The sequence below is a fragment of the Globicephala melas genome, chromosome 3, assembly GCF_963455315.2.
Source record: "Globicephala melas chromosome 3, mGloMel1.2, whole genome shotgun sequence".
Taxonomy (NCBI): domain Eukaryota; kingdom Metazoa; phylum Chordata; class Mammalia; order Artiodactyla; family Delphinidae; genus Globicephala; species Globicephala melas.
In genome coordinates, this window is record NC_083316.1 from 94,900,160 (window position 1) to 94,919,619 (window position 19,460).

The 19,460-nt window shown below is 41.7% G+C and overlaps 1 protein-coding gene across 1 annotated transcript in view; it reads left to right on the forward strand.

Moving 5' to 3' along the window:
- The first annotated feature begins 10,707 nt into the window (after positions 1 to 10,707).
- The window catches only part of COMMD10 (COMM domain containing 10), a 165,202-nt gene continuing 156,449 nt past the window's right edge, over positions 10,708 to 19,460 (forward strand). Inside the window, exons 1-2 of the mRNA XM_030869835.2 lie at positions 10,708 to 10,819; positions 12,242 to 12,332. Of these exons, the coding sequence (XP_030725695.2) occupies positions 10,779 to 10,819; positions 12,242 to 12,332 (132 nt within the window). The 5' untranslated portion in view covers positions 10,708 to 10,778. The remainder of the gene's footprint in view (positions 10,820 to 12,241; positions 12,333 to 19,460) is intronic.

The window sequence follows — 19,460 nt, forward strand, 5'->3', positions numbered from 1 at the left end:
CTAAAGCAGTTAGAGAAATAAGAACAAGAAAACCCCAAAGTTAGTAGAAGGAAAGAAATCATAAAGATCAGAGCAGAAATAAATGAAAAAGAAATGAAGGAAACAATAGCAAAGATCAATAAAACTACAGGCTGGTTCTTTGAGAAGATAAACAAAATTGATAAACCACTAGCCAGACTCATCAAGAAAAAAACAAGAAGACTCAAATCAACAGAATTAGAAATGAAAAAGAAGTAACAACTGCAGAAATACAAAGGATCATGAAGGATTACTACTACAAGCAACTATATGTCAATAAAATGGACAACCTGGAAGAAATGGACAAATCCTTAGAAAAGCACAACCTTCTGAGACTGAACCAGGGAGAAATAGAAAATATAAACAGAACAATCACAAGCACTGAAGTTGAAACTGTGATTAAAAATCTTCCAACAAACTAAAGCCCAGGACCAGATGGATGCACAGGCAAATTCTATCAAACACTTAGAGAAGAGCTAACACCTATCCTTCACAAACTCTTCCAAAATATAGCAGAGGGAGGAATACTCCCAAGTCACTCTACAAGACCACTATCACCGTGATACCAAAACCAAATATGTCACAAAAAAAGAAAGCTACAGGCCAATATCACTGATGAACATAGATGCAAAAATCCTCAACAAAATACTAGCAAACAGAATCCAACAGCACATTAAAAGGATCGTACATCATGATCAAGTGGGATTTATCCCAGGAATGCAAGGATTCTTCAATATATGCAAATCAATCAATGTGATACACCATATTAACAAACTGAAGAATAAAAACCATAAGATAATCTCAATAGATGCAGAAAAAGCTTCTGACAAAATTCAACGCTCATTGATTATAAAAACTCTCCAGAAAGTAGGCATAGAGGGAACTTACCTCAACATAATAAAGGCCATATATGACAAACCCACAGCCAACATCGTTCTCAGTGGTGAAAAACTGAAACCATTTCCTCTAAGATCAGGAACTCTCATCACTGTTATTCAACATAGTTTTGGAAGTTTTAGCCACAGCAATCAGAGAAGAAAAATAAAAGGAATCCAAATCAGAAAAGAAGAAGTAAAACTGTCACTGTTTCCAGATGACATGATACTATACATAGATAACCCTAGAGATGCTACCAGAAAACTAGTAGAGCTAATCAATGAATTTGGTAAAGTAGCAGGATACAAAATTAATGCCACAAATCTCTGTGTATAGATTTCATTCCTATGCACTAATAATGAAAAATCTGAAAAAGAAATTAAGGAAATGCTCCCGTTTACCATTGCAAGAAAAAGAATAAAATACCTTGGAATAAACCTACCTAAGGAGACAAAAGATCTGTATGCAGAACAGTATAAGACACTGATGAAAGAAATTAAAGATGATACAAACAGATGGAGAGATATACCATGTTCTTGGATTGGAAGTATCAACACTGTGAAAAGACTACACTACCCAAAGCAATCTACATATTCAATGCAGTCCCTATCAAACTACCAATGGCATTTTTCAAAGAACTAGAACAAAAACTGTCACAATTTGTATGCAAACACAAAAGACCCCGAATAGCCAAAGCAGTCTGGAGAAAGAAAAATGGAGCTGGAGCAATCAGGCTCCCTGACTTCAGACAATACTACAAATCTACAGTAATCAAGACAGTATGATACTGGCACAAAAATAGAAATATAGATCAATAGAACAGGATAGAAAGCCCAGAGATAAACCCACGCACACATGGTCACCTTATCTTTGATAAAGGAGGCAAGAATATACAATGGAGAAAAGACAGCCTCTTCAATAAGTGGTGCTACATGTAAAAGAATGAAATTAGAACACTTCCTAACACCATACACAGAAATAAACTCAAAATGGATTAAAGACTTAAATGTAATGCCAGACACTATAAAACTCTCAGAGGAAAACATAGGAAGAACACTATTTGACATAAATCACAGCAAGATCCTTTGTGACCCACCTCCTAGAGAAATGGAAATAAAAACAAAAATAGGGACTTCCCTGGTGGCGCAGTGGTTAAGAGTCTGCCTGCCAGTGTAGGGGACATGGGTTCGAGCCCTGGTCCGGGAAGATCCCACATGCCGCAGAGCAACTAAGCCCATGCGCTCTAGAGCCCACGAGCCACAACTACTGAAGCTCATGTGCCTAGAGCCCGTGCTCCACAAGAGAAGCCACCGCAATGAGAATCCGGTGCACCCCAACAAGAGTAGCCCCCACTCACCGCAACTAGAGAAAGCCTGTGCACAGCAATGAAGACCCAACAGAGCCAAAAATAAATAAATAATTTTATAAAAAAATAAACAAGTGGGACCTAATGAAACTTCAAAGCTTTCGCACAGCAAAGGAAACCATAAACAAGACCAAAAGGCAACCCTCGGAATGGGAGAAAATATTTGCAAACGAAGCAACTGACAAAGGATTAATTTCCAAACTTTACAAGCAGCCCATGCAGCTCAATAACAAAAAAACAAACAACCCAATCCAAAAATAGGCAGAAGACCTAAATAGACATTTCTCCAAAGAAGATATACAGACTGCCGACAGACACATGAAAGAATACTCAACATGATTAATGTTAGAGAAAGGCAAATCAAAACTACAATGAGGTATCCCCTCACACCAGTCAGAATGGCCATCACCAAAAAACCTACAAACAATAAATGCTGGAGAGGGTGTGGAGAAAAGGGAACCCTCTTGCACTGTTGGTGGGAATGTAAATTGATACAGCCACTATGGAGAACAGTATGGAGGTTCCTTAAAAAAACTAAAAATAGAACAACCATACAACCCAGCAATCCCACTACTGGGCATGTACTCTGAGAAAACCATAATTCAAAAAGAGTCACAGGGGCTTCCCTGGTGGTGCAGTGGTTGAGAGTCCGCCTGCCGATGCAGGGGACACGGGTTTGTGCCCCGGTCCGGGAAGATCCCACATGCCGCGGAGCGGCTGGGCCCGTGAGCCATGGCCGCTGAGCCTGTGGAGCGGCTGGGCCCGTGAGCCATGGCCGCTGAGCCTGTGCATACGGAGCCTGTGCTCCGCAACGGGAGAGGCCACAACAGTGAGAGGCCCGCGTACCGCAAAAAAAAAAAAAAAAAAAAAAAAAAAAGAGTCACAGTGTTCATTGCAGCACTATTTACAATAGCCAGGACATGGAAGCAACATATGTGTCCATCGACAGATGAATGGATAAAGAAGATGTGTTGCATATATACAATGGAATATTACTCAGCCATAAAAAGAAACAAAATTGAGTTATTTGTAGTGAGGTGGATGGACCTAGAGTCTGTCATACAGAGTGAAGTAAGTCAGAAAGAGAAAAACAAATACTGTATGCTAACATGTATATATGAAATCTAAAAAAAAAAAAAAAAGTTCTGATGAACCTAGGGGCAGGACAGGAATAGAGACACAGTCCTACTAGAGAATAGACTTGAGGACATGGGGAGGGGGAAGGGTAAGCTGTGACAAAGTGAGAGCGTGGCATGGACATACATACACTACCAAATGTAAAATAGATAGCTAGTGGGAAGCAGCTGTATGGCACAGGGGGATCAGCTTGGTGCTCTGTGACCACCTAGAGGGGTGGGATAGGAAGACTAGGAGGGAGATGCAAGAGGGAGGAGATATGGGGATATATGTATAGTTGATTCACTTTGTTATAAAGCAGAAACTAACACACCAATGTAAAGCAATTATACTCCAATAAAGATGTTAAGAAAAAAAAAAAAAGACTGGTGGCACCACACACACACACTCCAAGAAGCTATGAAAATGTTTATTACTCATATCATGAGGCTTTCTGGGGTGAGCAGGACAGGCTCCCAGCAGGTCAAAAAACATCTGGGGAGAGCAGGAAGTCTGACTTGCTTGGGGTTTTATCGTGCTCAGGGAGTGGGGCCAGGATTAGGGTTCTCCCATGCAGGCAGGGGCTTGTGTGGTTTGAACATCCTGCCAGTGCCTAAGGAGGGAGCAACCGGGCTTCCTCATCAGTTTGCCCAGATGTGGGGCAGAAGGGAGAGGCAGGGATGGGGGCTTGAAAGCTGTCAGCAGTCACATCGAAATGGAGTCAGACTATTACAGTAATTGAATGTATTTTTGTGTCTTTTTGTTGTGTTCTTGTCTTGGGGACACAGTTATCCTCAGGTTGGCTTTTCTTTGTTCTCAGTATCTACTTTGTGTTTGTCTCTCTCCTTTTCGTTTAACATGAATAGCCCTTTCTTTCTGTCAGTAATTCAATTTGCAATTGTACCTAGTCTGTTTCCTTCTGTTTCTTATTTACCTGTTAATTAGGAGATGGTGTGCTTTTAGCCCTCCATTTCTTTCTTTGGTTTTGCCATGCCTTTTACATCTAATTTTGTTGTTTCATCAAGTTGTCTTTTAGCTCTTGTTCCACTGAATTTATTTTCGTCTTAAATTTTATCTTGAGCAATCACGTGGCATTTTCTTCTGTCTCTTAGGTTATGTTTTATTCCAGGTTGAACTTTTCACCTGTTTCTTGTATACCCCTCTTTTTCTGTAGGATGATTGCATAGTTGTTATGCCCTTTCTTCTCATCCTATTTATGTTTAGCGTGGACAGTTCTGCCCAGACCTCTGTTGTCTCTGGTGTAGTGCCTAATCACCTTACTTCCTTTGCCTGTTTGCGTGAGATCTGTTTTTCCATCCCGGTGGCTCAGAATTGCATTCTATCTACTTTTCTTCTCCTTCTCCCCCTCCCCCTCCTCCTTCTTCTTCCTACAAAAGCTTAAGTGAGGGAAGCTGGGACTGAGCACTTGGTGGTGGATTTAATTTTCGCTGTCTCAACTCTGAGGTTCACTTAACTGTTCTGTGTCAGGATTCACTCCACTTGGTAGGGGCGTCCCCAGTCCCTGAAGGGGGAAGAACCTTCACTAACTGTGGCACCACAGAGCCTCTGATTCCCCCCGAGTCAACCCTGGTTGTTCACGCCCCTATTTCCACGTAGTATGGGGGAAGGATTGGGGTGCCCGTGGGTTTCACCCAGTGTTAACAATGAGGTGGGGAGGTCGGGGTGGAAGAAAGGCTATTTTCACTGCAGCTCTGATGTAACCTTTTCCACTGGCTTTTTCCCTCAGGATAGCTTTTCTTATTTTCTCTTCAGATTTCCAGCTCCACATTCATCACTTGGGATATTAGATATAGTTTTGTTTTGTTTCCGCCTTGTTCTACTTTTCCCCTCCCCCAGGGGCACCAAAAGATGGACTCTTGGAGGTTCCTCCACCCTCCGTGGCAACCTGCACCTGCCTTCACAGACATACATTCTCCAAGGATGTCCCATGACTCCCCTTGGGCTGACTATTTACCCCCCCAACTTCTGCTCCTCTTTAAGGTACGGGGTAGAAGGAGAATTCTCCTGGCTTTGTGGACACCTTCTTTTCCTAGTGCTGTTTCAGCAGTGCGGGGATCACCTTTAAGATACAGCTTAGCCAAAGCAGACGTTCTTTTATTTCTCGGCAGATGCTTTCTCAAGTGTGTTGTTAAGCTATGCTTCTTCCTTTGTTTGCTCTCAACAGGTAGTTTTTTTTTTTTCCAGTTGCCTATTTGTGGTGTTTACTGTTTTTATTTCCTTTCCTAGTCATTGGGTAAAGGGGAATCTGCAATTGTGCCTCTGTGTACGTGTCTATAAGGGAAGCGCCATTTAATTCTTTTCAAACTCTGCTCACCGGTGAAAATTACTGAAGAAACCATTCAATGTTTCACACATCCTATGTGTAAATATCAGTCCTGTTAATGGCACGGGCCTCTGAGAGGTTGAGTGAAGGAAATTAGGTACAAATTAATATGGAAGGGTGATAATTTGAGATGGTTTTCAACTTGAAGTTGGAGAATAGATTAGAACAGAGATCTGTTCATATATCACAAAGTATATTTTTGCTACATTTTAATAAAAGTTTCCCTCCCATTCCCTTCGCCACCCTCCATTCAGTTAAGGGTGGGTGCACATAAATACTGTTTGTATGGACAAATGTGGCCTGCACCCTTGATACCATTCCTTCTTTTCTTTTTTTCTAAGCTTCTTGCTTCCTTTCCACATCACAGCCTGGTATGCAAATACTCAGAGAAGACTTTATGTTTATGCTTTCTTGATTCCTAATGTGTCTCACATTAAACAGGAACATTCACATAACCAACTCTTAAATTAGAATATGTGATTTTAAAACTTCATTCCCCTGAGAATCTGGGGAGAAAATGTGGAACAATGACACGTTTACCACGTAGAAGGCTGTTCTTCAGTTACATCCCAACTGATTCACTCACACTTATGAGGTAAGTGCTGACAACAGAGCTAAAAACAGGGCTGGAGAGTGTGACTGATGCTGGTGTGGAGACCGGGAGGTGGAGGGAAGGAGGAAAACTGGGCCAATGGCTTCTGCAAGTGAGTGTGACAAAGCAGCTGAATGTGACTTTTGTATTTGCCAGTCATCTGGGTATAGGCCATGAGTGGCAGGCAGTTCTAGGCCTCTGCCCTGATGTGACTCTAAACTACCTTTGATAGCTCACCTGGGAAACTCAAGGTGAGTTGTAGGACTGCAGACTTTCATAGTGTTAGGGTCCTGGGCCAGACACTTAGCTAACCCATTGCCAGAATAATCTGGGTATGTAATAAAACCCTTTACACCTGGCCTCCCCAACCCCCCAATTTGACAGTATATATCAAGAGCTTACTTAAAAGGTCATTTCAGCTGGACTAGGTTCCTGGGGCTCAGATACCATTCTGATGGCTGAGTAGGTGTTACCTTTCCTCCAAAGATAATCATTTACATTTGTGGTTGGAATGTTGAGGAATGGATTTGGGCTGGGTTCCTTGATTTACCCAGGGTTTTCTTAAGCGTTGGAGGAGACTTCTGGAAAAAATATTCCCAGACTTTCGCTCTACTTCATTGAGTGTTAAAGATATAAATCATGCCTAGTAGGGAGAAGGCGGGTGCAGACTGAGGCCACATTGCTGGATACTGCCATGGGGCCCTTGGGAAGGAACCCATCAAAAAGGAGGGGCTCCAGGGACTTCCCTGGCGGTCCAGTGGATAAGACTCCGCCTTCCAATGCAGGGGGTGTGGGTTCGATCCCTGGTTGGGGAGGTAAGATCCCACATACCTCGCGGCCAAAAAACCAAAACATAAAACAGAAACAATATTGTAAGGAATTCAATAAAGACTTTAAAAGTGGTCCATATCAAAAAACAACAACAACAAACTTAAAAAAAAACACAAAAAGGAGGTGCTCCAAATGGGACAAAGTTCACACCTAGCTCTAAAGACAGAGGGGAGGGTGGTCACCAACCTCACTCCAACCTGTGTTCTGATAGACTTTGGTAGAACAACTAGGCACACGTGAATTGAAAAAGGTCCATCAGTTAAGAGCTGAAGCACTCATGGCCCAAGCAATTCTTGTGTTGCGATTCCACTTGAGGAGTAAAACTGTCTTCAGGCTATGTACCTCCCCAGATATGCTCACCCCACTGCATCCCAGGCTTCAGCCCATTGCTTGACTTTCCCAGTGAAGTGAGCCCTGGGAATGCTGAATTATTCCCGTGGTCTTAAATCTCTTGTCACTTGCTGCCAGCCTTGGTGGGGCAGGGGTTGGGGAGGAGACATCTGAGGTGGGTGTTGGCAGGGATTGAGCCGAGGGCTCTTTTTAACAGCTCCAGACTCAGTTCCTACTCTACCCGACTCATGGAAGCTCTGGATTTTCCAGTGGCTGCCTAGAGGTGCCAGGTGACATAGCCCAGGAGTTCAGGGGAGGTGTGAACCATAGGACAAATTTGGACCAAAAAAAGACAGCAGATTGGAAAGAGTTTGCAGACAAAAATTTCCCCCCTATTGCTATCTCTTTGCTGTTGCAAGATACAGCAACTTGAAATAGTCTCTCTGAGAAATAAGCTGGGTTTTGAAGCTGTAACAATTGGGATAACATGCCACCTTTTATTTGCTTTCCTCCTCCCTTCATTCCTCCTTTCCTTCCCTTTGCCCTCACTCCTACTTCCCTACAATTACAGCCCCCAATGAAACACCAGCATGCAACTCAGGTTGTTTTCTAGAGAACCCAGGCTAACACAGAATATAAAAAAAGGTGAATTTGGCAGAAGTTTGCAATAAAGGCAACGGTATGGAAGAAATTTCAGCGCACTGAGCATGTTTAGTAGCCCTAATAGATCAGGGGCAACAGATCTGGGCTCCAGATCTATCATAAAGATGGGTTGACAAGTTGGGGGGTAGGAGTAAAGTGTGGTTATGGAATTATGCCTCCAGGAGGTACATTTCCTGCCCTCCAGCAGGTGGCAACAGGAAGACAACTACGATGACTTGTAGCTTTGGATAGGTATACTCCAGAGACTACAGAAATATTTGGGGTAATAGTCTCATTTAGGGGTTGGAATTATTCACTGCATCAAGCCTTTATGGGAAAAAGTAGTAATAAGAAGTGATCACCCGGGGCTTCCCTGGTGGTGCAGTGGTTGAAAATCCGTCTGCCAATGCAGGGGACACGGGTTCGAGCCCAGGTCCGGGAAGATCCCACGTGCCGCGGAGCAACGAAGACTGTGCACCACAACTACTGAGCCTGTGCTCTAGAGCCTGTGAGCCACAGCTACTGAGCCCGCGTGCCGCAACTACTGAGGCCCGCGCGCCTAGAGCCCGTGCTCCACAATGAAAGAAGCCACCGCAATGAGAAGCCTGTGCACCGCAAGGAAGAGTAGCCCCGGCTCGCCGCAACTAGAGAAAGCCAGTGCGCAGCAACGAAGACCGCTACACAGCCAAAAATAAATAAATAAATTTATATATTAAAAAAAGTGATCACCCTGTCAGTGAAAATGAAGAGAAATATAGTGAGAGGCCCTCTGTGTCCACTGGACACAGTTTTGCTAAAATCTTGGAAGTCTGTGCTTATAAAGATAAGGGAAGGTAGAGTGATTCTTGCACATACACATCAGGCTGTTTAATTCTCACCACAGCCCAGGGGAGCAGACATTACTCACCTCCATTTTGCAGATCAGTAAGAGGAAACTTGGTGAGGTAGAGTGCTTTGTTCCAGGTTACACAGATTCAGGGCTCAAACCACCCTGAGGTTCTTTGGCTCAAAATCACAGCTATAGTTTTGAAGGGAACTGAAGAGGAGGTAAACTTCACCTCCTCCTCCTAGAGATTCAAAATAGTTTTACCTGGTTAGTGGCTCTACTTCAGGCAATGAATCAAGACAAAAGGGAAATGATTCAAAAGTTGAGCGAACTGGGACTCTATTAATGTGCCAGGTAAGGTAATCTGTGTTTGTATCGGACACCTATAATTTATGTAGATCCACACACATTTTTTTCAGATGCTGCACAAATTGGGAAATGTGTGTTGTCGAACCATATGTATTTGTATGTGTTCAATACACTGTATAATTGACTCAATTATCCATGTGGGGATTATTCACTTTTAATTTGCAATCTGGCTTCTTTCAGTTAGGATGTTTCAGGGCTGCTCTAGGAATGCCAACTAATGTAAATAATAATTTAAGTAAAACATAATTGGGTACGAAAATTAAATCCAATCTTTTCTCAGCTCCTGAAGATTCTACAGCTGAAATGTAACTCTAATTCATCCACTATCTTTTCATTCTCCAGTGCCATTTTACTACCAAGGATTTTATTGCTTTCCATAGATTATTGCAATAGCTCCCTATCTGGCTTTCCTGCTTACCTCTTTCCCATCCAATAATCATTCTGCTTACAGTAATCTTCAACAAACAAACAAACACAGTTCTCACAAAAATTTCTTTGCTTGAAAACATTTAATGGCTCCCCATTTCTCACCAGACTAAATGTACATGCCACAACCTATCATTCAAGGCTTCTTCATGCCACCTGTCCCAGGAAGTTTTTCTGATCCAACCTCGGATGCCTTATCACTATTCCCAGCTCTGAATCCCCTTAATGCACTACATGTTTTTCTCTAAGTGAGACAAAGGTATTCCTGAACCCGCGTTGTCTCTCTATTCTCCTGAGATGTCCTTAATTGCAGTTTCTGCGGCGATTCATCTTCTCTACTCCGCAGTACCTAGCTCAGTGCCCGACCACAAAGAAAGGCACAACGAACATTTGCCCATTTACCTGCTGGCAAACCTCAAGAGCAGGAATTTTGGTCTTTTGTATCCCGAGTGTCTAGCACAGTGCCTGGCACACAGTAGGTGCTCAAAGAACACTACTGAACGAATAAGAGTACAAAGAGCCCAGGCTCCGAGTGGGGGCACTGCAGAGCTCCAGGGGTGTAGATACAGGAAGGGCTGGTGGCGCAGGGCACAGGGTGGAGCTGGCCCTGGGCTCCTTCGGGGAGCGCGTTCCACCGCCTGCCCATTTGCAGCGCAGGCCAGACACCGCGGACACTGCTTAAACTTTTTCTTCCAAAAAAAAAGTATGTGTGTATGTACGTACGCGTAAATGTATATGTTTATACACACACGCTACCTACATAATACATAAAAATAGCCACACCATATCCAGGTATGCGTATATATATAAAATAGGCAAATTGTACATATAAATAAATTAATATATGTACAGCCTTAACTCGGAACGGCGGGAGTGGCGGGGAGGACGACGGGAACGCCCCTTCGCCCCTCCAGGATCGCAGGACCGGAGCGGCGCGGCCCCTGCGTGGCTTGAGCCTTCCGGCTTGCCGTCCGCCGCTGCCGCCGCCATTGGTTGGACTCCAGACAGCTGATCCTGGCGGCAGGGCTAGGGAGCTTCGAGGATGGCGGCGTCCGCGGCGCTGATTCTGCGGGAGAGCCCCAGGTAGCCCCGGCTGAGCACGGGGGCAGCGCGGACAGGGCAGGCGTAAGGATGCTGCTGCTGTCTGTCGCCGAGGCGCGGGTGGGGGGCCGGGGCGGAGGGGCAGGTGCGGGGCCGCGCGTGTCCGGAGGGGCTGGCGGAGTCGCAGTGCGGGCCCCGCGGGATTGCGCGAGTCTGCGGGTGCCTCCACCTGCGTGGTAGTTCACCTGCGTGGACTTACAGTGGGCCTGGGCAGCTGAGGTTAGTACGACAGTGTGTGGTCAGTGTCACCGTTCCCCGAGTCTGTATCGCAGGTACCCAAGCCAGCCTGGAGTAACACTGAAATCACGTGGAAAGGTATTCCCTTTCCGTTTTCAGTTCTCTTTCAGACCTCCTGATTATGAGAAAGTCTCCTATTGGTCCCGGATGGTTTTTAATACTTAACACGCGTTAATATACCTTTTCAATCGAGATAGACTAGGCCTCAGGCCAGGAGTTTTGGCTTGTAACAGTATCTAGCCAGAATTGAGTAACATTGCTTTTGTTTTCATTTGATTTCTTTTGAGTTCATTTGTTTATTTAGTTCATTTCTATTTATGGTAGATAAGTAAGGTCGGCTGTCTATGATGGTGAGGTAGTTATGTTTTAAAATAAAATTATTTAAGTAAAAGTGACTCCATTTAATGAAAAATAATAGTGCAGGTGGTTTGTGGATGCAGAAAAGTGCGGAAGTATACAGGCAAATAATTGAGGCTGGAGAATAACTTTGTGTCTAGATTGGACCAGGAGTCTTTTTGAAGAGAGTTGTCATTTTGAAGTTTTTCCTTTTTTGATTACTTGAGTTCTGACAGCCAGTTCCTTTTCTCACACCAATGCCCTGGGTAACACATCACATCAGTAAACCATATTCAACGTGGTGCAGTAGAATTGTTCTTATCACATAATTTAAGTTGATTATTATAATTGAAACAGGGTTTTAAAACAGCTGTGTACTTAGTGACCCCAAATGATATTGTATGTAGTTTTTTTTTTTTTATTCCATTACCTGCCATGCAGCAGTCTTTTCTTTCTAATTTTGGTGTAATTGCCAATTCCCTTCTCCCACTCTTCTCAAAGTTCTGTTTTGAGTTAAGTGGATACATAAACTTTCACTCCTAAATTAATACCATTTCCCACAGAGTGCAAGCTTCTCCTAGTCGTTTGCCTTGCCCAGAAGAAAGAGAAAATTTGCCAGATAGACCTTTTCAACAGATATACTTTTGGAGGTATCTTTTGGAAACATCCTGCCTTTGCTGGCCATCATCTGTTTTTCTTTATTTTACTCAGACTTACCTTGTAGCAAGCAGAGTTGTCGAAATGAAAACTTACAGACAGCTGTACTTACAGTAACTACAGTACCACTTGGGGAAAACTCATTTTAAAACTTTGTTTTATGAATTTATTTAGCATGAAAAAAGCAGTGTCGCTGATAAATGAAATAGATATAGGAAGATTTCCACGATTGCTCACCCGAATTCTTCAAAAACTTCACCTGAAGGTTTGTATGTTTTCACTTCTATAGATTATAATATATTCTTGTGATTCCACTGCAACTCTAGGTTTCTACTTGAAGTACCTTTTGCGAGGTATTGTTCTCCAGCAGGTCCTCAGGAACACCGGGTCTCTAGAAAATTTGATAATATCCCACGGTCAAAAGTTTGGGAACTTCTGTCTTCATTCAAATTAATTTTTTTAAATCATGGAACTTTTCAGAGTATATTTTATGGTAGTGTTAATAGTAAATATTTAAGCATGAATGTTGTGTGCAAAATTTTCCAAATGTGTTTGACCAGGGAACTGTTTTATCATGGTATTTATTTTGGAACCAAGGCTCTGTGGAACACGCTTTGGGACAATTCTGATATCATGATTTCATTCTTTGTCTTAAAAATAACTCTGTAGTTTTGCTATCAACCAATATGTAATTTTTCATTTAATCTTTCTCTTCCACTTTTATTTTAAGGGTGTGGTTATCTTGGATATATTGTTGCTTAGTAATTCATTACTTGGTTAATTTGCTAACATTACTTAGTTAACTTCTTTACCAGGTTAATAAAATTTAATTCCATTCAACATGTGTTTAAGGAGTGCCCATTAACTGCTCTACCTGGTGCAAAGTATCACCATTAAATGAGAACCCAGACTCTTACCTCTTCTTTTTCCTGGCCAGAGACCAGTCCCAAAGCCCTGCCCTTTCTCCCTCTGAAGTATCTCTCAAATCCAAGTTCTCTTCGTAATCTGAGTTCAGAGCCTTATTATTTCTCCCTTGGACTACAACAGTTACCTTCAAACTGGTACTGCTGTCTGTAGTCTTCTACCTTCTTATCACTTCTTCATGGTGCTGTTCCATTTATCTTTCCAAATATTTTTTTCCTAAAAAAAAAAAAAAAGTTGATCATATCTTTACAGCGTTCAAAGCCATCAATGACTTTCCATTGCTCATGGGAAAAAGTTCATATTCCTTAACATTGTATTATACTAACGTTACAATGTAGGTACAGTCTGTGTTTTCCCCACTTTGCAAGTGTTTCAGCTACCCTGGATGCTCTTTTACTGGAACGTACTGTGAACTTTTTCGACTTGGTGTCTGTGTAATATACTCTTTCCCTTACCTGAAATATCTTCCCTTCTTTAGTGAATAAACTATTCATCTTTCAAGGATTTGACAGTCCTACTCTCAGCAGCTCATCCTCTCTTCTTTGCTTCTAAAACACTTGGTTCGTCCTCACCTCACTTTAGTACTACATCATAAGTATTTGTTTCATGATTACAGGGACTTTCTCTGACCTTGAATACTTTAAGTATCATGTCTTACTCATCTTTATATTTCTCACACTTGATACATTGATAGTTATGCAGTTGGCACTCAATAGCTATACTTGGAGTTCATTCTTTTCCTTGCCATGGGAAACACAAAATGAATATAGGTTCTCTGAATTCCTGCCTATAAGGAATTTGTGATGTAGAAGGAGAAGCAGGAGGAACAACCACAGTCACAATAGCAGCTACATTCTGTGGTGTTTGCTATTCACAGTTCCATTACTCCCTCTGTGACCGGTGCTGTTCTAATGGCTTTGTGGTATTAACTCATCTGATCCTCACAGCACCCTTAGGAAGTAAGAACTGTTGTCATCCTTATTTTATCCATGAAGAAACTGAGATAGAGACCAGTGAAGTAATTTGCCCAAGTCACACAGCTAGCTAGTAAGGCAGTCTGGCTCCAGAATCCATCCCTCTGACCCATTACAGTAAAGCTCAGGAAAGAGTGTGAAACAGTATATAAATCAGTCCCAAAGTGAATGATGCAGGCAGTTGATACAGAGTTTCTTTGATTGTCTGAGTTGGTGGCTGCCTTCTTTTTTATTTTATTTATTTTATTGTATTTTTCAGTTGAAGTATAGTTGATTTACAGTGTTGTGGGTGGCTGCCTTCTTAAACACACACAAAGTGATACGGGACACAAAACACTTATATACAACTTTTATTCTTCATACTGAGGGAGGATGGAACATCTGCAGGAAACTCGTGACCCTCTGGAGTTTGTCTTTGACCCTCTGGAGTTGAGAAAACATTAATATCTATCTTAGAGTAACTGAATGGCCAAAGCATTCCACGGAGGTGTTTGAATGCTGTGCCTTCAGAGGTGGGGCGTGGAGGTGAGAAGGTGTGGTTGTTGAAGAGCTGAAGCAGCTGAGGACAGAAGCATCTGTATTTGATTACTTGCCTGCAGAAAGTCAGGAGAGAAAGTCAGGAAAGGGGCAACCCATCCCATTCCCCCAACCCCCCCGGACAGTTTTAGGGAATGTTCTTCCAGAGGGACTCCAGTTGTGATAAGGGCTCTTACCAAAGAGTTGGCAGCAACGTCTCAGATCTGCCAGCTTTCTTTTATGTACTCTTGGTCTGTCAGGTTGGCCTTTGCCTTGGGACAAGCAGAGTCCTGAGAGCGGTGAAACTGCATGCAGGTAAGTTGGTGAAGAGGTTTAGGGATTTGGTTGCTATTCTTAGTGTTATCAGCTTGACACTTTGATTTTACCAAGTTTGATCTTGGTAAAATGGGATTGTGGGCAGAGGGTATCTATTTTTGTCCAGACTGGTTCCTTGAAATCTCTAGTAGAAATAAACATGGGGAAAATAAGCTTAGGTATAGTATATGGGCATGCCTAAGTATGGGTCTGAGCATCTATTCCTGAGCAATCGTGGCATATAGGAATACTTGGGAATTTTGGGTGGTTTGTTACCAATGTGTGGAGGGTGCTGGTGGCATTTAATGCCCAGGAACTTTGTTTTTTCTAACTTTTTATATTATATTGGAGTATAGTTGATTAACAACATTGTGTTAGTTTCATATGTACAGCAGAGTGATTCAGTTATACGTATATATGGATCTATTGTTTTTCAAATTCTTTTCCCATTTAGGTTGTTACATAATATTGAGCAGAGTTCCCTGGCTGTACAGTAGGCCCTTGTTGGTTATCCATTTTAAGTATAGGAGTGTGTACGTGTCAATCCCAATCTCCCTAACTATCCCTTCCCCCCTGGTAACCATAAGTTCATTTTCTAAGTCTGTGAGTCTGTTTCTGTTTTGTAAATAAGTTCATTTATATCTTTTTTTAGATTCTGCATATAAGCGATATCATTTGATACTTGTCTTTTTCTGTCTGACTTACTTTACTTAGTTTTACAATCTCTAGATCCATCCATGTTGCTGCAAATGGCATTATTTCATTCTTTTTAATGGCTGAGTAATATTCCATTGTATATGTGTACCTTTAAATGTCTTGCAGTGAGTAGGACAGTCCTGTACAAAGAATTGTCTCATCCTGCATGCTAATAGAGTCTGCCTTGGGAAACACTGAAGGAGATCAGAGTAACTTCCTTATCTGTGAACTTAAAAACAAACATTTGTGGCCTCTACATTTTTAAAATAGCTGTCACAACTCATGCAATTAAAAAAAAAACCCTCATATACCTTGCTCCAGAGACTCTTAGGCCCTCCCACAAAGCCTATTGATGTTACTATGTTATATGTCTAGTTCTGCAAGATGAGGTGTCTGGATTTCTGGCCATGGCCGACTAGCAACAGCAAACTGGGGGGTGAAGGCGCTCCTGTGATGGGGCATGTAGGCAGTTTCAAGAATCAACTGCTGGGTATAGATTGAAGTGGAAGAATTATGAAAATCAGACACAAGAAATACAAAAGCAAAGAAATCTGAGGGTTTTTTCTGATGTGAAAAATCATCAGTGTATCTTAGCAGTTCTTTAGGAAACTAACTGCAGCACGGAACTTGGATGCTCGTAATTATGATCTGACTTATTGCAAGAATCTAGTGTAATCCAGTATACTTTGTTTACAGAAGTCTAGAATCGGTGCCGTACATTTCAGAAAGATTGCTTTTAAAAGTTTAAAATAAAAGTTCTTTTATTTGATAGATTGACTTGGGGGTACCACCATATTTCCTCATTGTGACAGATAGAGAAGTCTCATTATATTAATATAAAGGACAGTCACAGATGTAAACCCCAGCATACAGAAATGCCTGAGGATTTTGTTGTTGTTGTTGTTACAGTGTATGGAGGGTGTTGCTGGCATTTAATGCCCTGGGACTTTAAATGTCCTAACGATGTGCAGCACGGTCCTGTTCAAAGAAGAATTGGCCTCACCTATGTGGACAAAAAAAGAAAAGAGTAGCTTATCTCTGAAAATGCATTGATTTTGTACTTAATATAAGCTGGAGGGCTTCTTACAACTTAGTTTATTAGGTTAAAATGATATATACATACATTTTAAATTATGGCATATGCAGACTACTAGGACCAAGTGTTCTTCCATTGTGGTGTTGGTGTGTGTGTATGCCTGTGTATGTGAGTCAGAGCTTGGATTCTGGACCACAGGCCTCTCTTGTCTCTAAAGCCGTGCTCTGAGTTTTTAAAACCTAATTGCCTTCATAATTATTTAGATAGTATACTGTCTTCATAGAATAGAAGATCCGTATAACTTTCTGAGGAATGTGACCTGATTTCAACTATATGTGGAATTAAGATGAGTTCTCTCATCGTGCATGTTAAGAAAATAAATTCTTCAAAAAAAGAAAAGGTTGGAAGAATGGATTTTTTGATTTGTTCTTTTTTTGTGCCCTTAAAGTTCAAAATAGAGTGCTTAATTGAAGTGTTTCAGTTACATTTTAAATTTCACAAATAGTTTATGAGGAAGTTTTTGTTTTAAGACATTTAAACAACATGGACGAACTGAAACGCCCCCTTGGCTAACTCTTGCCCCTTCCTCCATCTTGATTCTCTCCTGTGTGAGTTATCTATTGCTGAATTGCAAATTTCCTCCAAATTTAGCAGATTAAACCAACAATAAGCATTTATCGTCTCTCACCCTTCCTGTAAGCAGGAATTTGGCTTGGCTGGGTGGTCCTGGCTTGGGGTTCTCATGAAACTGCTCTCAGGTGTTGGTTGGGGCAGCTGGTACCTGAAGCTTTGACTGGGGTAGAGGATTTCCGTCTAACGTGGCTACATGGTGGCACCAGTTAGTTCCTTGTCACATGGGCCTTTGCTCCTGACACGGAAGTTGTCTTCTTCCAGAATGAGTGGTCCAAGAGAGGGAGGTGCTGTCCTTTTCATGACCTAGGCTTGGATATCACATACCTTCCCTTTTACTATGTTCTTCTGGTTAGAAGTAAGTCAGTAAGTCTGGCTCATATTCAGGGGAGATGAAAGTAGGCTCCATCTTTTGAACAGAGGAGTGTTAAAAGAATTTGCAGGTATGATAAAACCACCACACCTCCCTAGAAGGAGTCTTTGTTGTCGCTTTGGTTTTCATCTTTCCAGGTCTTTTTTTCAAGTATTAATAAATACAGATGTGCAAACATATGTGCACGCAGATATAAATAGAAATTTTTGGTTTTTATATAAATGCGTTCATAAGTGGCATTATACTGTTTACCTTTTTCACTTATCACTTGTATCAAAGATCTTTCCATGTCAAGTCATACAGCAGTTATTCTTTTTAAATACTGTTTTTCCTTTTTGCCTGTGTATATATGTCTATGGCATATGCTTTTTAAATATATAGAAAAAATTAACATCCATTTTCCATTTCAAATTTAAGTTTTGGGCTTCCCTGGTGGCACAGTGATTGAGGGTCCGCCTGCCAATGCAGGGGACACGGGTTCGTGCCCTGGTCCGGGAAGATCCCACATGCCGCGGAGCGGCTGGGCCCGTGAGCCATGGCCGCTGAGCCTGCGGGTCCGGAGCCTGTGCTCCTCAACGGGAGAGGCCACAACAGTGAGAGGCCTGCGTACCACAAAAAAACCCAAAAAATTTGTTTCTTGGACACTTGCTCTCTAATTCTATAAACATGGGCCTTAAATTTCTCCCACTGAGAGGGTAAAAACGAATATATCTCCTTTACTTTCTCTTCAACACCCAAGTATGTGTGGGTTACTTTTGGTACCTAGGAAGAAGTTAACCTGCTTCTGTCTGGAAGCAAATAGAGTGACTTACATTTAATATTGATCTACCCAGGGTTGTCGCTGGAGCAAGATATTGACTATGGATTTGGAACTTTTTTTCATGGCTGTATTTTATTCTCCATTTGTTGTTCTGTTCACATATTTTAAGCGCCACCTTATTTTAAGGGTGCACGTTTCATGTACCAGTGGATGGGGGGCGATACATGTTCCCTTGTCCCCCTTCACTCCAAACCACTTTATTAATATGATGTCCTTGAAGATCTTGAGAATGTCCCTTTTCTTGCTCTTTTTAAAAATGTCTTGGGACTTCCCTGGCGGTCCAGTGGTCAAGAATCTGCCTTCCAATGCAGGGGAAGTGGGTTCGATGCCTGGTCGGGGAGCTAAGATCCCACATGCCTCGTGGCCAAAAAACCAAAACATAAAGCAGAAGCAGTATTGTAACAAATTCAATAAAGACTTTAAAAATGGTCCACATCAGAAAAAAAAAACTTAAAAAAAAAGTCTCATTTTCTTGTACATATTGAGGACACTGAAGTTTATTTTTCTACGTGCTCAATCACTTTTTATTTTGTCAAAATATCTCATTTGGTGTATATTTAAAGGAATCAGATTGACAAACTTGGAAGTTAAATTGTACATATCCATTGAATTTAATGCAACATGTGGTTCATTGATTGTACATGAGTAATACTGTTATTCTCTTCCTCATATTGATAAAGTCTGGTACTGTAGGTCATTATTTCAAGAAGGTGTATGGTAATCACAGAAATTCTGGAACTTTAAAATCAAAACATTGTTCTTGAGGTAAGTGATTGGCATTTTGGCCAAATTGCGTTCATGCTTTTCTCAGTCATAAAACAGGTAGTAGATACTGGGAGTTCTGGTGACTAGCCTCCCCAAACCAAAAATATGCCAGCTTAGAGTTCTAATGCTGCTTCACTTGAGCAATTGTAAAGTTGTACCTCATCCTAAGCTGTTAAGGCATGGACTTCTGAAACTTCTCCATGTAGCTGTTGGGGAGAGGCAGCAGCAGGGAAAGTTGTTTTTGGTATGTGTGGATAAAGTATTTTTATTTGAAAGCAGTTCTAATAGTGTATATTTTTCATACTTGAAAAACCAGTCTTTAGATCAAGGAGATTATTTTGGAA